Source organism: Siphateles boraxobius, unplaced genomic scaffold, assembly GCF_051911475.1.
Source record: "Siphateles boraxobius isolate OS27281-9 unplaced genomic scaffold, OSU_SipBor_1 54, whole genome shotgun sequence".
NCBI classification, from domain to species: Eukaryota; Metazoa; Chordata; class Actinopteri; order Cypriniformes; family Leuciscidae; genus Siphateles; species Siphateles boraxobius.
Genome location: NW_027509180.1, coordinates 3,232,864 through 3,253,170, shown reverse-complemented (window position 1 = coordinate 3,253,170; position 20,307 = coordinate 3,232,864). Strand labels below are relative to the sequence as shown.

The 20,307-nt window shown below is 38.6% G+C and overlaps 2 protein-coding genes across 2 annotated transcripts in view; both read left to right on the top strand.

Annotated features, from left to right (window-relative positions):
• Positions 1-20,307, top strand: part of LOC143714406 (uncharacterized) — a 297,700-nt gene that overhangs the window by 195,407 nt on the left and 81,986 nt on the right. The window lies entirely within an intron of this gene.
• Positions 13,578-18,963, top strand: LOC143714368 (uncharacterized). The gene is made up of 2 exons (XM_077205483.1): positions 13,578-13,614; positions 14,954-18,963. The coding sequence occupies exons 1-2, from the start codon at positions 13,578-13,580 to the stop codon at positions 17,482-17,484; spliced, it is 2,568 nt and encodes an 855-aa protein (XP_077061598.1). The 3' UTR covers positions 17,485-18,963.

The window sequence follows — 20,307 nt, the reverse complement described above, 5'->3', positions numbered from 1 at the left end:
GGCAGAAGGGAGCAGAAGTTTATATTCCCCTCAGCATTGAATAGTGGGATGTTAAGTAGTAGGCCAGATCCAGACCACCTAGACCTAAATACTCACAGGGGATAATCTGGAGAAGTGAAGAGATGGGCATTCCTCATCAGTGTTTGATTTAGGCCTACCTGCCATTTGTTTAATTTAGCTAACACTGATTTCAGTTTTGAATTTGCACTATGTTATTAAAGAGAAGCTTTATTAAGTTTTTAAGTGGCCTAAGTCATAATAGGATGTTTAGAAATTAGCCTAGTCACTTCATTCTTATATGTTACATAATTGACAGACAGCGTTCTATGTATGTCAACAGGCATCTATTGCCAAAGCCTTCATTCACAAATATCATATATTGTGTATTTAAGTGGACTTATTCCAACAGTTTAATAGGATGACAATATCCAAATAAACCTTAAATTAATAATTTTGTATTGAATTTGTCTTGCTTTCATATAGCATTACAGTTCATAACATTAAAATGTTCTGTTTTACTTCAGAACTCACTGGCACAATTTACCCCAACGTATTCCCCCAAAAGGCACAACTTACCCCACACCAGGGGCAAGTTGTGCCACGAGACCACTTTTTTCCCAAAAGCTATATTTCTGAAACAATTTATTTCAGACACAAAGTTATTGTTCTCAGGGATGCACCACATCCTGAAATATATGTACATCCTTAAAGGGTTAGTTCACCCGAAAAATGAAAATTAAGTCATTAATTACTCACCCCCATGCTGTACCAACCCCGTAAGACCTTCGTTCATCTTCGGAACACAAATGAAGATATTTTTGATTAAATCTGAGAGGTGGATCACTGCTACATAGGCTGCCAGAGGGAATGAAACTTGACGGCCCAGAAAGTCATTAAAGAAAATGTTTAAATATTCCATGTGCCTACAGTGGCTCAACTATAAGTTTATCAAGCGACGAGAATACTTTTTTCCCGAAAAAAAAAACATAATAACGACTTTATTCGACTATTCCTTTTCTTCATTGTGGGCCTGAGACGAGAGTTCAAGAGATTTCCACGACGCATGCGCGAGAACTGAGAAGAGGACGTTCTTCTTCTAATACTTCTTGTTCAGTTCTCGCGCATGCGTCGTGGAAATCTCTTGAACTCTCGTCTCAGGCCCACACGGAATGAAAAGGAATAGTCGAATAAAGTCGTTATTATGTTTTTTTTTTCGGGAAAAAAGTAGTCTCGTCGCTTGATAAACTTATAGTTGAGCCACTGTAGGCACATGGATTATTTAAACATGTTCTTTAATGACTTTCTGGGCCGTCAAGTTTCATTCCCTCAGGCAGCCTATGTAGCAGTGATCCACCTCTCAGATTTAATCAAAAATATCTTCATTTGTGTTCCGAAGATGAACGAAGGTCTTACGGGGTTGGTACAGCATGGGGGTGAGTAATTAATGACTTAATTTTCATTTTTGGGTGAACTAACCCTTTAAGTTGAAGGCATTACTGTCATGGCCTCACTTTAAAGTCACTTTGAGTAAAAACTGGCACAACTCACCTATATGTTATGTGTGAATATTCCCAAACTCTCGGACAGTGCGATCTCTATGGGTTATGCAATGTCATTTTATTATATATATAAAAATATTAAAAAACACACACACACTCAAAAAACAGTCCCTCCAGGATTTCGCGATGTCGCGATCGCAAATATTAACGCAACTTCAACAAATCCCCGTGAATTCATTGCGCCTTGCAATTTTGATCAATCACCGCAACTTTTCTGCAACTTTGACCAATCATCGCGGTCTCCTGCGAAGCACAAACTCGCTTCTTTGTTTTGTTCAGAAGACGCAGCAGACGTGTGCTGCCAACGTCTCACATTTACCTACAAAAATAACAGCGAGAGAGAGAGAGCGGCGCGATCGAAATGTGTGTGTGTGTGAGAGAGAGAGGCGCGATCGAACTGTGTGTGTGTGTGTGTGTGTGTGTGTGTGTGTGAGAGAGAGAGAGGCGCGATCGAACTGTGTGTGTGTGTGTGTGAGAGAGAGAGAGAGAGAGAGAGAGGCGCGATCGAACTGTGTGTGTGTGTGTGTGTGTGAGAGAGAGAGAGAGAGAGAGAGAGAGAGAGAGATGCGCGCGATCGAACTGTGTGCGTGTGTGTGTGTGTGTGTGTGTGAGAGAGAGAGAGAGAGAGATGCGCGATCGAACTGTGTGTGTGTGTGTGTGTGTCTGTGTGTGTGTGTGTGTGTGTGTGTGTGTGTGTGAGAGAGAGAGAGGCGCGATCGAACTGTGTGTGTGTGTGTGTGTGTGTGAGAGAGAGAGAGAGAGAGAGAGAGAGAGAGAGAGAGAGAGAGAGAGAGAGAAGAGAGAGAGAGAGAGATGCGCGATCGAACTGTGTGCGTGTGTGTGTGTGTGAGAGAGAGAGAGAGAGAGAGGCGCGGGCGCGATCGGACTGTGTGTGTGTGTGTGTGTGAGAGAGAGAGAGAGAGAGAGAGAGAGAGAGAGACGGATCGAACTGTGTGTGTGTGTGTGAGAGAGAGAGAGAGAGAGAGAGAGAGGCGCGGGCGCGATTGGACTGTGTGTGTGTGTGTGTGTGTGTGTGAGAGAGAGAGAGAGAGAGAGAGAGAGAGAGAGAGAGACGGATCGAACTGTGTGTGTGTGTGTGTGTGTGTGTGTGTGTGTGTGTGTGTGTGTGTGTGTGTGTGTGTGTGTGTGTGTGTGTGAGAGGCGCGATGAACAGTGGAAACATAAAAACATAGGCTAGGCTACTCCGTCATTTTGTTCACAACAGGACATCATTCAAACTGCAAATTGTTTACTTATATTTGTGTACACTCGCAATAAAACACAACATTGTGCTTTTGTCACAGTCTAAACTCTTGTCACACACACACACACACACACACACACACACACACACACACACACACACACACACACACACACACACACACACACACAGACACACACACACACACACACACACACTTTTAGAAGCAAATCATTTATCCAACCTCATTTCAAAACAGCCATCTTTTGGACATTTATCATATCGCTTTGGTTTTCATTTCTTGTCCTCAGAGTCGGAGCACTAATCTGTTTATTTTTAAGTTACACATTCTACATTGATTAAAAAAGAAAATCAAATGTGTTTTTAATAGTAGTATTATTTTATACGGAAATCAATTATTTATAATTCAGATGAGAATAAAGTTAAGGTTAATTAAAATTAAGGAAAACAAATATATTCATCTGAAATATAGCAAATTAAATTTAAATTCATTCAGGTACAATTACCAAACATATCTCAAGGTCTTTTTATTAATTTAATTAATAAACTAATTGTATAAAACTATTGTCAGTGCACTACAAATAAACTGGTTCTGTGCCTTTATTAATAAAACTTATTTTACAAATACAAGGCTTAAGACATTTATAAAAATGCCTGCATTTCATGCTTTTCACTCTATTACCGAAATCGTACCAAACCGCGACGTCTGTGTACCATTCCACCCCTAATATTTATACATACAATGCATGGTAATTTAGAGGTAACGTTAATGTACTGTAGTATATCACCTCCTATTACCTATAACATGCGCAAAAAAAGATATATCAATAAAGGAAAGGAAAAAAGCATAATATGAGCACTTTAAGTAAAAATCTATCTACCTTTGCTGTTTTAACCTATAAAAACAAATGCCAAAGAACATCGCAACTTTCATCGCAACTTTTTAGAAAAGCGTCCGCAACATCAGGAATTTTAGGCCGCAACAATCAGAAAAAGGGCCCGCGAAATCCTGGAGGGACTGAAAAAAAACAACACATAGCCTATTGTAGCCTATGTCTGTATTAAAGAAAAAATGATTGATAAACACTTATTTGGAATGGAATTAAATAACAAGTACTTTGGGTGTCTTGTTCATTATATTTATTTTCATATAAAAGCAACAGAACTTAAATTACATCCAGTTTATTAGCAACAATGTGCACGAGCGTGAATCCCGCGATATCCATCATTGATCTCAGATCCACTGCGAGAAGCGAGAACTGTCCGGCTTGCCTGCGCTTTTTTCGCTCCTCCTCTCACTGCAGCCGCTACTCTCGACTACATTTCAGGCGAGGCAAGGCGCATCTCAAACAAGCCTAATGCTAAAACGGCTTGCCATAGGGGGTCGATGACGTCACCGCTCGCTCGCGCCGTCTCATCCCTCATTGTAGCCTAGAAATCTAGACGCACCCTAGCGGCAGCAAAAAATATTTTGCAGCGAAGTGTGGTCTAGCAACTCTCCGTTGACATTCGAGCTGGAAAAACCAAACTCTGGTCAGGCCAATCACATCGTGTATAGAGTTGGTGGGCGGGCTTAACATAGTGACGGCAGAGTTGTGACGGTTCCGTGTGATTTCCATACTACCATAGGTGATTTGAATTCACTGCTACTTGAAAACAAAGAAGATGCTACTGTTGAAAAGCGGTCTTTCGAATCGGCTTTGGCCGCGACTCTGGATGACTTGGAGTTAAGAGTATGTGACTTAAGTCATTCTTAAAAAAGGAAGATGTGTTCGGAGTTTTGACGACCGGATATGGCAAAAGTTTAGCCTGACTACGTCAGACTTCCTACTTCCGCTAATTTCATTTCGCTCCTGTAGTCAGTCTGAGATAGCAGCCTATCTTTCTGTTTTCCACCGGCCTGAAAACAGCCTGGCCAATCAACGAACAGAGGGCGGGCTGAAAGCCGTGACGTAGTCGGTAAGCGCCGTGTTTAAGATTAGGTCAGGGAAATCGAAAACGACCGCTGATATGGAGACGCAGATGCAATTCGCTCTGTTGTGGAGAATATTCCCGGCATTAGCAAACTGAAGCCCGAACACGAAGAGTGTGTATTAAACATTTTGAATGGAGGTGATGTTGTGGCCCTACTCCCTTTGGGAAAAGTTTAATTTATCAACTATTACCGATCGTCAGCGAGAAACTGGGGAGCCTTTTGACAGGTCAGTGTCTCTTTTCTTTTCCAGGTCTTAAATACCGTAAAACTTCAAATAATAGCACGGGCTTTTATTTGCCCAAATCGTCGAACTGCACCGGCTTGTACTTGAGATAGGCGTCTAACTTATATGAGACAGGCCTTTATAGTTGAGATGTTGTTCATTGAGATGTTGTTCCTAGAGTCTATAATCTCTAAAAATCTCCAAATGCTCCACGTGAAACCGCGGTCTTCCGACCTCTTACTATCTTGTCGATTGATTTTTATGAATATGCGCGAGGGAGAGAGAGCAAGACAGCGCTCTTGTTGTTTGTAGACGTGGGATTGCGCGCGCGGGGCTCGCTCTCTCTCTCTCTCTCTCTCTCTCTCTCTCTCTCTCTCTCTCTCTCTCTCTCTCTCTGCTCGTTTGTGCCCTGTCAAGCGCAGCAGTCATTCTATTACATCACTCACAGATCAAAAAAGTCGTTTACAGCCATGTTCACTCGGGTATTTCGCTCGCATCATCAAGTGTTTACAGTGGAAGTTCGATCATAGATTTCAGTTCGATGCATGATGTCTGTGGTTCGATGCGGCTGTGTCGGCGCATAACATACGTCATAAACAAACTTATCTGATTGGCTTACGGGTAACCAATGATTTTAAACTTCAGTACGCGCCCCCTAGCGAGAGAGAAAACACTTCTCTATTATGCTATCCCAGACTCTGTGTACGAAGCAAAGTGAAGTAGCAGAGTCTGGTATTACCAGGCTAGCAAAAGTTAGCTCCAATGGTGGAAAACAAAAACACATGGGACTCTCAGCCACAGCCGTTGAGTCAGAGAATCTCAGCTCAGGAGGTCGGTCGTCCTCTAGTGTTGAGTTCACACGTGGAGGAGCATCAACTGTGCTGAGACTGGAGAAGATGGATGCAGGTAGTATGGATGATGAAGATGATTCTTCAGTAATTGATAGTGAGGGATGGTCACAGATTACTGATGCATCAAACAAAAGGAAAAATAGAGATTCTGAGTCAGATGACAACATTACAAGAGTAGTAGGAATAATCAAGACAAGGAAAATGGAGGTAGAATACAAAGTAATGGTTGCATTTTCTGGAACAGTCGAAAACATCAATAATCCAATGAAGCTTACAAAAATAATCAAAAAATCAATTGGAAATATTAAATCAGCAAGGTATCTACCAAACAACCGTGTCCTCCTTTTTTGTGTTGACAAAAAGCAACAAGAGATTGCATTGATGATTAAAGAAGCTAGGAGGTAAAGCAGTCAAATGTTATGTACCGGGAGAACTTGATAATCTTAAAGGAGTGATCATGGGGGTGCCTTTATCTTTATCTGATGAGGTTTTAAAGGGACAGATTACAAACGAAATGGTGACAGAAGTGAAGCGTCTGCTTGCCAGTAGAAATGGTAAAAAAGAAAGTAGTACTACTGTTGCACTAACTTTCAATTGTAAAAACTTACCGGAACGTGTTAAGATTGGATATATGTGCTATACGGTCCGGCCGTTTGTGAGACCAGCATTGAGATGTTTTAATTGCCAAAGATTGGGTCATGTGGCAACAGTATGTAAGGGGGAAAAAAGATGCTGCAAATGTGTTGGAGAACATGACTATGGGCAATGTGGAGAGGGGGTCGAACCCAAATGTTGTAATTGTGGAGGACCACACAGTGCAGCGTTTCTAGGTTGTAAAGCTCAAAAACAAGCTACGGAAGCAATGAAACTCAAAACAGAACATATCATATGCTCAAGCAGTGAAGCAAGTACAAGTGACTAATGGAAATTTGAGGGAAAATAACATCCCAGCAAACAAATTTAGGTTCTGGGAACGTTCTGGGAACGTTAGTTTTTGGTTCCCAGAACGTTCCTAGAACTTTCCCTTAACGTTAGGGGAACGTTCCCGGAACGTTTTCCTTACGTTATAAAAATGGAACCTAAAAATAACCTACATGGAACGTTCCTATAACGTTCTTGTTTGGTTCCCAAAAAAATAACCTCATGGGACCATTCGGGAACGTTAGGGGAACGTTCTGTGTTTGCTGGGATAACCCAATCTAAAGATACTTGTAGTCATAAGTGTCTTGAGGACGGAAACATGCTTGTGGTAAACAAAATTAATTTTGTTGCTTTTATAGCAGAGGTCATTAATTGTTCAGCTCAAACAGACAAAAGAACAGAAAAGCTGAAAATTATTATACCTGCAGTTGCCCGACATCTGGGTATTACTGAAGTTTCAGTTGAACAGACTCAAACGATACTTGGACAAACTGAAGGAACAGCAGGGATGGGTGATCCTTTGGGAAGTCAAAGAGGTAAAAATAAAATATGAAAATTTTACAGTGGAATGCCCGAAGTTTGATTGCGAATGGACAAGAATTTAAAAGATTTGTTTATCAGCTAGCAGTCTTACCAGATATTATATGTATTCAGGAGACTTGGCTCCGTCCGCAATTACATTTTTAGCATTCCTGGCTACAAGTTGGTTAGAAAGGATAGAGTTGGTACAAACGGTGGAGGATGTGGGACATTTGTTAAAGATGGGGTGGCTTTTAGAGAAATAATAGATGCTCCAGGGGAATGTGTGATTGTGGAAGTGTGGACACAGGGAGGGGGAATAAAGGTGGTAAACTTTTATAATCCTTGCAAGCAGTTAATATTAGATGAACTAAACACAATAAGAATCAAGGCTGGGGACAAGTTGATATGGTGTGGGGATTTTAATGCACATAATTCACTTTGGGGAAGTTTATGCACAGATAATAATGGTAGAATAGTAGAAGATTTTATGGAGGAATATGCTTTAGTGTGTTTAAATAATGGGAAGGGTACTAGATACAATATAAGGGATTCATCAACTTCTTGTATAGATCTAACTATAGTCTCTGGAGCTATAGCTTTAGAATGTCAATGGGAAGTTTTAGAGCAATCAACATTGGGAAGTGATCACTTTCCAATAACAAGTGATGTTGGATTGGAAATTTATCAACAAAATAAAATAATGCAAAATAGATGGAGGTTTGATAAAGCTGATTGGGATAAATTTAACCAGTTTTTGTATTGATGGAATGGAGAATTATAGCTAAGATGATATAGACTTGTGTTCTGACAGATTAAATGCAATTATTATAAATACAGCTGAAGAATCCATTCCTAAATCAGAAGGTAAAGGCAGGTTGAAAATTGTTCCATGGTGGAAGGATGAATGCACTAAAGCCGTTAAAGTTAAAAAATAAGGCTTTTAGAGATCTAAAGAAAACCTTAATACCTATTACTTTAATTATATATCGGAGGAAACAGGCTCAGGCAAGGAAGATAATAAACCAAGCTAAAAGGAAATATTGGCAATCCTTCTGTTCCACAATAGGTAGGGAAACCCAACTAGGAGAAGTATGGAGGGTCCTTAAAAAGATGGTTGGTGTTTATAGAACTCAGAATATTCCAGTCTTAGGAGATGAAGGCAAAACGGCAGTGACGCAAGAAGATAAAGCGGAAATGTTAGCTTCCACCTTTCAAAAGGCACACAGTTCAGATAACCTAGGAACTAATTATAAGAGAAGGAGAGAAGAAATTTTAAAACTACATCAAGGTATTTATTTTAAAAAAACCTGATAGTCAAAAAGCTTTGGATGCTGCCTTTAATATGTGGGAACTTAAAAGAGTATTAATGAGGGTCCTGGAAAAGATAGAATTTGCTATATTATGATTAAACAGATGGATGAAGTAATACTTAAAGTAATATTGGATCTTTTAAACAAAATTTGGATTGAAGGACAACTACCGTTATCATGGAAACAAGCTATAGTAATCCCTATTCACAAACCAGGGAAAGATCCTGCAATAGCTGGAAATTATAGGCCGATTGCTCTGACTTCTAACCTCTGTAAAGTAATGGAAAAAATTATTGTTAATCGACTTTATTACGTGTTAGAAAGCAAAGGATTAACAGCTCCTTATCAGTATGGTTTTCGACCAGGTAGATCCACCTTAGACGCACTAATAAGATTAGAAACTGATGTTAAAAAGGCTCTAGCAATGAAAGAGGTGTTAGTGGTAGTATACTTTGACATTGAAAAAGCTTACGATATGATGTGGAGAGAATGATTGCTATTAAAGTGGACAAAGAATTGGAATTGAAGGAAGATTTTATAATTGGGTTTTAAGTTTCTTATTTGGACGATCGATTCAAGTCAAGGTAGGCAATACATTATCTCAGATGGTGAATGTAGAAAATACATTCAGGAACACCTCAGGGAAGTGCCATAAGTCCTGTATTATTTAACATAATGATCAATGATATATATGAAGGAATTCATCCAGGAATTAAAACAGCATTATATGCAGATGATGGAGCAATGTGGAAGAGGGGAAGAAATGTTAAATATATAGTGAAAAAAATTCAAGAAGCAATTGAGAATGTAGAGAAATGGTCAGTGGAATGGGGATTCAGATTCTCTATATCCAAAACGTGTGGTCAGTTTTTTACTAAAAAGAAGATTTCAGAAAATATTAAACTTTGACTCCAAATTAACTTGGAAAATTCATGTCAAATATATTGAAGAGAAATGTAGAAAAGTACTAAATCTAATGAGATGTATAGTAGGCCAAGAATGGGGGACTGATAAACAAGATTAACATACTGTGCTCTTTTATGATCCGTTTTGGATTATGGATGCATTATATATGGATCTGCATCAACTAGTATGCTAAAAAGGTTAGATTTAATTCAAGCACGAGCTTTGAGATGTATCACAGGAGCAATTAAGACAACTCCAATCTCAGCAATGCAAGTGGAAACAGGAGAGTCCCCATTAGAAATAAGACGACAAAAATTATCTGTTGCTTACTGGATCAATTTGCTAGGGCATAAACAGGAACATTTTACTAAAGCAATAATTGAGGGGAGTTGGGAAACAATTAACTTAACAGGAACAGGATTTGCATGGAATGCAAAGGAACGGGCTTCTGAAATGTCGCTAAATAATATAGTATTTTCATTAACGACTACCATTTCTCCAATACCCCCCTGGTTTTTTAGCCAACCTGAAGTTGATTTACAAATTCATGAGAGTGTTAAAAAAGGACAAATGGATATTAAGAGTTATACAATTGAATATATCAGAACAGTTTATTATGCATTTCTTCAAATATACACAGATGGATCAAAAAATCCAGAGATAGGTCGTACTCAGCATTTTATGTTCCAGAATTTAAAATAGAAAAATGTGGGAGATTAATAGATGGGACTTCAGCAGAATTGGTGGCAATTCAGATGGCTCTAAGTTGGGTGGAAGAAGTGATGCCTAATAAAGTTGTGATATGTTCAGATTCAATGGCATCACTTATAAGCCTACAAACATATCAAACAGTTAGGTATGATATCTATATAGAAATATTGAATATTTTGTATAGATTAAGACAAGCTGGAACAATAATAGCATTTGTTTGGGTACCTGCACATGCTGATATTCCAGGAAATGAAAGATCTGATAAAATGGCTAAAGAGTCACTTAAACTAAACATCCCTACTATTACAGTTGCATTAAGTATAGGATGGAAGGAAAAAGTATCATTAAAGAAGCTTGCTACCAGAAATGGCAAAGAAATTGGAATGAATCTGAAATCTGAACACGTTTTCATGACTACTAGGCCTAAATATTTTGTGATCTGTGCTCTCAACTCCCCTTTAATTAGTCAGTGACTTTTACAAAACTACCCAAATTATAGTACTAGCCTACTGTTCAAAAGTTTGGGGTCTGTACGATTTTTATTTCTCTTAGTAAAAACTGTAATATTACAATTTAACAATTTAACATAGGCTATCTGTTTTCTATGCCATAGTAAACTGTAATTTATTCATGTGATCAAAGCTAAATTTTCGGCATCATTACTCCAGTCATGATGATAATTCATTTTAATATGCTGATTTGCTGCTCAGGAGACATTTCTTATTATTATCAATGTTGAAAACAGTTTCATATTTTGTTGGAAACCATGATACATTTTATGCAGAATTATTTGATGAACAAAGTTGAAAGAACAGCATTTATATGAAGTAGATTTTTTTTTACAGTGTAAAACCCTTGACTGTCACTTTTGATCAATTTAATGTATCGATCCTTGTTGAATAAAAATATTAATTTCATTAAAAAGATCATACTGACGTCAACATTTTAAACCATTATGTACAGTTTTGGTTTGTTTATAGCGAAATAACTCCCGATTGTTTCTCTGTCATCTAAGCAAGGCTTCGTTTCCCAAACGCACTGGGCCTGTGAGCTCAGCGAAGCACCAGCATCGGAAGCTCTCTGTGATTGATTGGTTTCGTCTTGTATACAGATGACTAGGAGAAAGGGTTCTATCCTACACAATTACCCGCTAACATTCGCTTATTTTTCCACTTAGAAGCTTATTTTACGCACTGAATTGCATGCTAAATTAATAAAAAATTACTGGTAAAAAAAACACACATTTGGATCGATATTTTTGTGTGAGGATCGATCCTTTTCGATACCACGTCAGTATCGAAGTATCGATACTTCAGGATCGATCCGCCCATCACTACTTCCCTCATTGAGTTTCAGCGTCTAGTCTTCTGAGCCGGGGAGAGCAGTTCACGGTATTTCTCATATTTACACAACCATCACACACACTTTATACAGTTTGATTAAACGACAGACTCGTTTCTGTATTGTTTTCATCGATCACAGCGATACTTGTGCGTCTTTTCTGGCGTCTTTTCTATTGAAATAAACATTTAGTGCAGCAGCAGCGAGCCTGAGGAGAATATGTTGAGTTCATTCAGACCTGAGCGAGTGTGTGTTCGTTTGTGTGGAAGTCTCGATGTTTGGAGTGAGAACTGTTACTGAATGTTAAAGTCAAGAGTTAAAGTTTGAGATCTGTGAGGGGAATTGATGCTGCTGCCGTTTTATTTTATCTTTAACAAATCAAATGTGTTACTTATTTCACATTGTTAAAATATACTTGAGCAGATACGGCTTAAAACTTCACATTGAGCTTATAATGAGTTTTTTAGGATCGTTGTCAGTTTTGATCTAATAACATTAGTGAAATAAACGTAGTTACTACAAAATCAAAATATATTTTAGATATTGACATTATGCTGCTGTAGTTATTTAGATGAGGTGGTTAATTAAGATGAATAGCTTTAGTCTTTGTTTTTATAATTTTTTTTGTTTTATCCTTGTCATGTTGTGAGAAGCAACAGTATTGTCTTTCAATAGAGCAGTTTTACAGGCTTTTATCATCTATCCTGACTCAAATAATGTTTCTAACAGCAAACACTCAGAATAAAGTGAGATGATCTGCTGATGATCCTGAATGTCTTGTTGAATGAGTGTTAATAGTCTGAGGCTCATCAATATTAACAGATCTGCTGAAAACACTCTTTATTTCATGACAATAGTTCCTGTTTTCACCTCATTTATTGTGCTGATGTCTTCAGATCTCCTGTAAATTGACACTTAAAGGGATAGTTCACCCAAAAATGAAAATTCTGTCAGTATTTACTCCCCCTCATGTTGCAACCCCGTAAGACCTTCGTTCATCTTCGGGACACGAATTAAGATATGTTTGATGAAATCTGAGAGCTGGATCACTCCTCCATAGGCTTCTAAAGGATTGAAACTTGCCGGCCTCGAAAATGTTATTAAAGACATCGTTAAAATAGTCCAAGTGACTACAGTGGCTCAATCTTAAGTTTATCAAGCGACGAGAATACTTTTTGTGCGCAAAAACAAACAAAAATAACGACTTTATTTCAACTACTCATTTCCTTCTCTGTTGGCCTCTAGTCAGTTAGCGTAGTGTGATTGCGTAGAGCTACGTCACACGTAGGCTCACTATTGGCCGACGCTGGTCATGTGTGTGATGCGTATGACGTACAACAACAGAAGCTTTACGCTTTTACACTAGTGAACTCACTCGAGGCCCACAGAGAAGGAAATGAATAGTTGAAATAAAGTCGTTATTTTTGTTTTTTTGTGCACAAAAAGTATTCTCGTCGCTTGATAAACTTAAGATTGAGCCACTGTAGTCACTTGGACTATGTCTATAATAACTTTTCGAGGCCGGCAAGTTCAATCCCTCAAGAAGCCTATGGAGGAGTGATCCAGCTCTCAGATTTCATCAAAATTATCTTAATTTGTGTTCCGAAGATGAACGAAGGTCTTACGGGGTTGGAACAATATGAGGGAGAGTAAATACTGACAGAATTTACATTTTTGGGTGAACTATCCCTTTAAAGCTCATTTCATTGGTGTCAGCAGACTGAGGGTATTTGTTGCTCACAAATATGTTTATATCTGTGTCCATGTTTTCAACTGTTTTTTTTCTTTTTCTTACAAAGCTCCTCCCACAGAAATTAAAAAAATAGGAAGAGCTGAAATCTGCAAAGACTGAGTTTATTAAAGAGGACAGTGAGAACACGAGTGATCCAGAACCTGCAGAATGAAACACACTGAAGATCCTGAAGAACAAAGAGGTTGGTGTTTATTCTTCATTCATTCATGATGCTGAAGAACATTCATGTTAGAAACATTCAAGACCTTCATCACATTTAGATAAACAGTTAAACTATGAAATGGTACAGAATGTTCTGGGTTTTTCTTCAACAAATGGTGAGTAAAGGGAGGTTTGAGACATTTTTATATTGATTATCAACTCAACAGATCAGATCAAACTAAATACTATTTTAACTGTTTATTTTACATTTATTTTATATTTGGTTCACAATTTGCAACAACGTTTCCAGAATTTGTCATTTTCATTTTTTTTTAGGAATAATCAGTAAAGTTACTGATAAAGCCGTATTTGTCAAATATCATACAAGTTATTCATAGTTATAGAGATTCTTCTTACAGTAACTTTGGTAACAGGGTTGATGAATACAGTCAATGATACAGTTTGTGTAAAACTGAGACAATGGATTGAGATTATTTTCTTGTCTTCCCATCATGCTGCAGAAATAGCCCAGATGATGTCACTTCCTGGGTGTCACAGTTTTAAGAAATGCTGTTTTTGAAAGAAGGAAAATCATGTCAGGAGTAACAGGGATGAGTGAAACATGTAGGACACAGATAATGCTAATAAAAATGGTTATTTTAAAACTAATTAAAGCCGCACTTTGAGCTTATGAAATTTCTACGGACACTGCAACCGTCGTGAAATGACGTCACATTCTGCGGCAGCTTTTTTACAAACATAAATTCAACATATAACAAATAATAATAATTCAAAATTTAAAAATTAACAATCCTCTAAACTTGAATGCTAAACGCTTGTGTTATTTCTCACAGTGTTATTCACTTGAGCTTGTGTTTCTGGTGTCCCACTTTCACATGCGTATGAATGGAAGTCAGTGCAAGGAAAAGTCTAGTGTGAACAGCCATTAATAATTAAAACATTTTAAATAAATATCAATCTCAAAGTTGGTGTTGAAACATGTCAGTATTGTATATTTTAATGTTAATATCATTTTAAATAATTGTGTCATTGATCAAATATATGTAATAGTTCTTGCTAAAGAAACATGGGATTCGTTTACCTCATTCATGGAAAGTTTAAGGACATAAAATCAATTTGTAAAAAGGCATCAAATTATCATAATATTTTATAACAGTTGTCTACTTTCTACTATTACATCAGGGCTCACTTTCATGTCATTTCACTTTGTTTTTCTTAGAATTATTTTGTTGTACTGAAAATTAAATGTAATATTTGTTTCTGTCATGTCAGACCTGATGGAAGAGTGCGAGGAGAGAGAAGAACTGAGTGAAGTGAAGGAGGAGAGTGAAGAACGGAGTGAAGTGAAGGAGGAGAGTGAAGAACTGAGTGAAGTGAAGGAGGAGAGAGAAGAACTGAGTGAAGTGAAGGAGGAGAGTGAAGAACTGAGTGTAGTGAAGGAGGAGAGTGAAGAACTGAGTGAAGTGAAGGAGGAGAGTGAAGAACTGAGTGAAGTGAAGGAGGAGAGTGAAGAACTGAGTGTAGTGAAGGAGGAGAGTGAAGAACTGAGTGTAGTGAAGGAGGAGAGTGAAGAACTGAGTGAAGTGAAGGAGGAGAGTGAAGAACTGAGTGTAGTGAAGGAGGAGAGTGAAGAACTGAGTGAAGTGAAGGAGGAGAGTGAAGAACTGAGTGAAGTGAAGGAGGAGAGAGAAGAACTGAGTGAAGTGAAGGAGGAGAGTGAAGAACTGAGTGTAGTGAAGGAGGAGAGTGAAGAACTGAGTGAAGTGAAGGAGGAGAGTGAAGAACTGAGTGTAGTGAAGGAGGAGAGTGAAGAACTGAGTGAAGTGAAGGAGGAGAGTGAAGAACTGAGTGAAGTGAAGGAGGAGAGTGAAGAACTGAGTGTAGTGAAGGAGGAGAGTGAAGAACTGAGTGAAGTGAAGGAGGAGAGTGAAGAACTGAGTGAAGTGAAGGAGGAGAGTGAAGAACTGAGTGAAGTGAAGGAGGAGAGTGAAGAACTGAGTGAAGTGAAGGAGGAGAGTGAAGAACTGAGTGAAGTGAAGGAGGAGAGTGAAGAACTGAGTGAAGTGAAGGAGGAGAGAGAAGAACTGAGTGTAGTGAAGGAGGAGAGTGAAGAACTGAGTGAAGTGAAGGAGGAGAGTGAAGAACTGAGTGTAGTGAAGGAGGAGAGTGAAGAACTGAGTGAAGTGAAGGAGGAGAGAGAAGAACTGAGTGTAGTGAAGGAGGAGAGTGAAGAACTGAGTGAAGTGAAGGAGGAGAGTGAAGAACTGAGTGAAGTGAAGGAGGAGAGTGAAGAACTGAGTGAAGTGAAGGAGGAGAGTGAAGAACTGAGTGAAGTGAAGGAGGAGAGTGAAGAACTGAGTGAAGTGAAGGAGGAGAGTGAAGAACTGAGTGTAGTGAAGGAGGAGAGTGAAGAACTGAGTGAAGTGAAGGAGGAGAGTGAAGAACTGAGTGAAGTGAAGGAGGAGAGTGAAGAACTGAGTGAAGTGAAGGAGGAGAGTGAAGAACTGAGTGAAGTGAAGGAGGAGAGTGAAGAACTGAGTGAAGTGAAGGAGGAGAGTGAAGAACTGAGTGAAGTGAAGGAGGAGAGTGAAGAACTGAGTGAAGTGAAGGAGGAGAGAGAAGAACTGAGTGAAGTGAAGGAGGAGAGTGAAGAACTGAGTGTAGTGAAGGAGGAGAGTGAAGAACTGAGTGAAGTGAAGGAGGAGAGTGAAGAACTGAGTGAAGTGAAGGAGGAGAGTGAAGAACTGAGTGAAGTGAAGGAGGAGAGTGAAGAACTGAGTGTAGTGAAGGAGGAGAGTGAAGAACTGAGTGTAGTGAAGGAGGAGAGTGAAGAACTGAGTGAAGTGAAGGAGGAGAGTGAAGAACTGAGTGAAGTGAAGGAGGAGAGTGAAGAACTGAGTGAAGTGAAGGAGGAGAGAGAAGAACTGAGTGAAGTGAAGGAGGAGAGTGAAGAACTGAGTGAAGTGAAGGAGGAGAGAGAAGAACTGAGTGAAGTGAAGGAGGAGAGTGAAGAACTGAGTGTAGTGAAGGAGGAGAGTGAAGAACTGAGTGAAGTGAAGGAGGAGAGTGAAGAACTGAGTGAAGTGAAGGAGGAGAGAGAAGAACTGAGTGAAGTGAAGGAGGAGAGTGAAGAACTGAGTGTAGTGAAGGAGGAGAGTGAAGAACTGAGTGAAGTGAAGGAGGAGAGAGAAGAACTGAGTGAAGTGAAGGAGGAGGGTGAAGAACTGAGTGAAGTGAAGGAGGAGAGAGAAGAACTGAGTGAAGTGAAGGAGGAACATCATGTCCAACCTGGAGAAAAACCTTTGAGTCGCTCAAAGACTAAACAGACATTTTTAAAGAAAAGAGCCAAGAAATCTTTCACCTGCACTCAGTGTGGAAAGAGTTTCACAAGCAAATGTACTCTTGAGCGTCACATGAGAATTCACACCGGAGAGAAGCCGTTCACATGTGATCAGTGTGGAAAGAGTTTCACACAAATAACAAATCGTAATCAACACATGAAAATCCACACCGGAGAGAAGCCGTTCTCATGTGATCAATGCGGGAAGAGTTTCTGTCGATCTTCACACTTTAATGATCACATGATGATCCACACCGGAGAGAAGACGTTCACATGTGATCAATGTGGCAAAACATTTATTATTGCATCACACCTGAAGAGACACATGAGAGTTCATACAAAGGAGAAGCCACATTCATGTTCTGTGTGTGGAAAGAGTTTTTCACTGCTGCAATATTTACACGCACATGAGAAAACTCATACTGGTGTGAGAGAGTACATGTGCTTTGAGTGTGAGAAGACTTTTGTTACAGGAAGCGATTTAAAAATACACCAGAGAATTCACACTGGAGAAAAACCTTACAAGTGTTCACACTGCGACAAGAGATTCAGTCGATCATCAACTCTGAAAAGACACGAGAGGATCCACAGCAGAGAGAAGCCGCACACGTGTGATCAGTACTTAGGTAAAGTTAGACTTATATTCGCACATTCCAACTTCCGCGTTAAAACACTTTTTCAATAGTATGTGCAATAAAGCTAATTTTTGCAAATTCTAAGCAGCTACATGATATTGACAACAAAGATGGTCAACTACAACATTTTCCACAATCGATCAAAATGGCCAAGTATTGTTTTAAAGGCATACTTACTTGCGAATGTCCACTGAATGTCCAATGTAGCGTGTTAGACAAGATAGGGACTGTATAAAAAGTTGTAATTTTTTTTTCATTGTGTGCAAACAGACAACTACATTTTAGCCATCTACAGATGTACCAGCAAATATCTCTAACATTATGTGTTCTAATGCTGTTGATTGTCCTTTAGCAACAATAAAAAGTGCATTATAATGATTGAGTTTAGAAAACCTGCCTCACTGTACACTAATATTTTTAGAATCAAATTACATTAATTTACCAAAATGATTTTTTACTATCCAAAGGTTGTAGCATGTTCCTGTTGACCACACTGACATACTCAAGGTGAAATTTTGATAGTCAATAGTACAATAGTACAATAATCAAATATGTTTATGAAAAAATTACTGTAATTCATCTAAATTATTTTTTCGTGTTCCAAAGGCTGTAGTGCTTTCCCAATGACCAGACTGACTTACTCGAGGTGAAATTTTGACAATACCTCCCTTACTGTACATACTATTGTCAAATATGTTTATGAAAAATGTACTGTAATTCACCGTAAATATTTTTTCGTGTTCCAAAGTCCGTAGTGCTTTCCCAATGACCAGACTGACTTATTACAGGTGAAATTTTGACAATACCTCCCTTATTGTCAAATGAGTTTATGAATAATTCACTGTAAGTATTTTTTCTTGTTCTAAAGGCTGTAGTGCTTTCCTAGCGACCAGACTTTCCCAATGACCGGACTGACTTAATACAGGTGAAATTTCCACCATAACTCGGATACTGTACAATTATATATGTATATATACATATGTTATTACACATGTTTATTACGTATGTTTATGTAATAAACTGTAATATATGAAGATTATTAATCGGCGATCTACTGATATTCCTGCCTTCCTTGATTTTAAATGTTGAAATTTCTGTGGAATTTCAACTCCTGAATTTATTGAAGTGAATTTGTAAAGCGAAATAAAATGTACTGAAAATTTCCTGTCGAGTATTAGGTATAGGTTGTATTTTTAAACAGAATGAACATTTTGGAAGGGAAATCTGAAAGGTGAATATGGTTATTGAATTTTTAATAATGAAGACGTGTGTAAAATGTTTTGAAATAAATATTCACTGCTTAAATATATAACCATGTTGAATTTCAGCCAATAAAAATGCAAGCCCTTAAAATACAATGCATTGAAATGCCAGCAGGGTTATTGTAATGTACTTTTTTTTTTTTTTTTTTCAAGTAGTGCAATTCAACAAGCTTTTTTTGTTTGTTTCAAATCATGTTTCATTGTTTACTTCCATGTAAAGACAGCTATGTCCAAAGGTTCTGGAAATAAAGAATTTACAATGTGTGATATTTTGTTGATATTAAGGAATTGAAGGAAAAAGATGTTTTATAAAGGAAATTATGGGTCGGGGATAATTTGATTGGACAAATGTGACTAAAGTTAAACAGAAACTTTTTCTGTAAAAACCTCTTATAATAAATTGAGCTTTTTTTGTTGTTGTTGTTGAATGGAGGAGACCTGGGGCCTGTTTCAGAAAGGAGGTCAAGTGAAAACTCTGAGTATGTTAACCCTGAAATGAGGGAAACTCTGGGTTTTCTGTTTCAGAATGGGAGGTAAGTCAAACCTGAGAAAGCAGGGTAAGTCAAGCCCGTTTCTGAAAGAGAGGTAACATATACTCAGAGTCAGTTACCATGGTAACTTACTCTGTGAACCTAACCTGGTCGAGAGCAGGTTTACTTCCGTAAACCCAGAGTTCACTGAAAATCACTGAACTGTGTTCATCTGTGCACCAGAAGTTGGTGGACCTTCCTCCTGCTGTTCTTCCACACTCTGGGGACGGGGGAGAGATAAAAATATCCGTTTATACTTAGATATAAACTTAGATTCTATAGGCTACTCCACATAAATAATGTGAAGAAATGTGGATGTGTAGATTGTTTTATGTGTATACACATAATATTAACATTTCCTCTGTAGGCCTCTCTGTGGCAGCAGAAGCTGCTTCTTTATCAGGAGTTGCTGGGTGTTATATTGATGCTCTCAGGAGTTGCTGGGTGTTATATTGATGCTCTCAGGAGTTGCTGGGTGTTATATTGATGCCCTCAGGAGTTGCTGGGTGTTATATTGATGCTCTCAGGAGTTGCTGGGTGTTATATTGATGCTCTCAGGAATTGCTGGGTGTTATATTGATGCTCTCAGGAGTTGCTGGGTGTAATATTGATTTGGCCATGTAGACGAAGGTGACGACTGTTTTGGCCATGTGGGCTAACATCAGGGCTTCTTTGGCCATGTGAATGAAGGTCAGGACTGCTTTGATCACGTGAACAAAGGTCAGTTCTGCCTTGGCCACTAAGGTGGAGGCTGTCTACTGCAGGAGAAATCTGTTCCCTAGAGATCACTGGAGCATTAGGCAAGGCATACCTCCTGCAAAGTACAAAAATTCTTAGTCCTTTAACAGCTTTGATAAAATACACTGTAATTTAAAAAGGCTGGTGCTTCTTAATTTTTTTTTTACTTTGTTCCTTTAATGCCTTTCATCTCATCATTGTGGTGGTCAGGAGTACTGTGGAAGAGCTTAGGGCAGTTTGGCTTTCCTGGGTCTAATTTGTTGGCATGTCTAGCAATTTTCGGAGCATCAGGTATAGAATACCTTCTGCTTAAAATTACAAAATATCTTAGTCATTTATCTGC

Excerpts from the sequence above, each read along its gene's own strand:
- LOC143714368 (XM_077205483.1), top strand. The coding sequence starts at position 13,578 with ATGGTACAGAATGTTCTGGGTTTTTCTTCAACAAATG. Across the intron at positions 13,615-14,953 it reads GGGTTTTTCTTCAACAAATG|TGAAGGAGGAGAGTGAAGAA; the intron begins GTGAGTAAAGGG and ends AACTGAGTGAAG.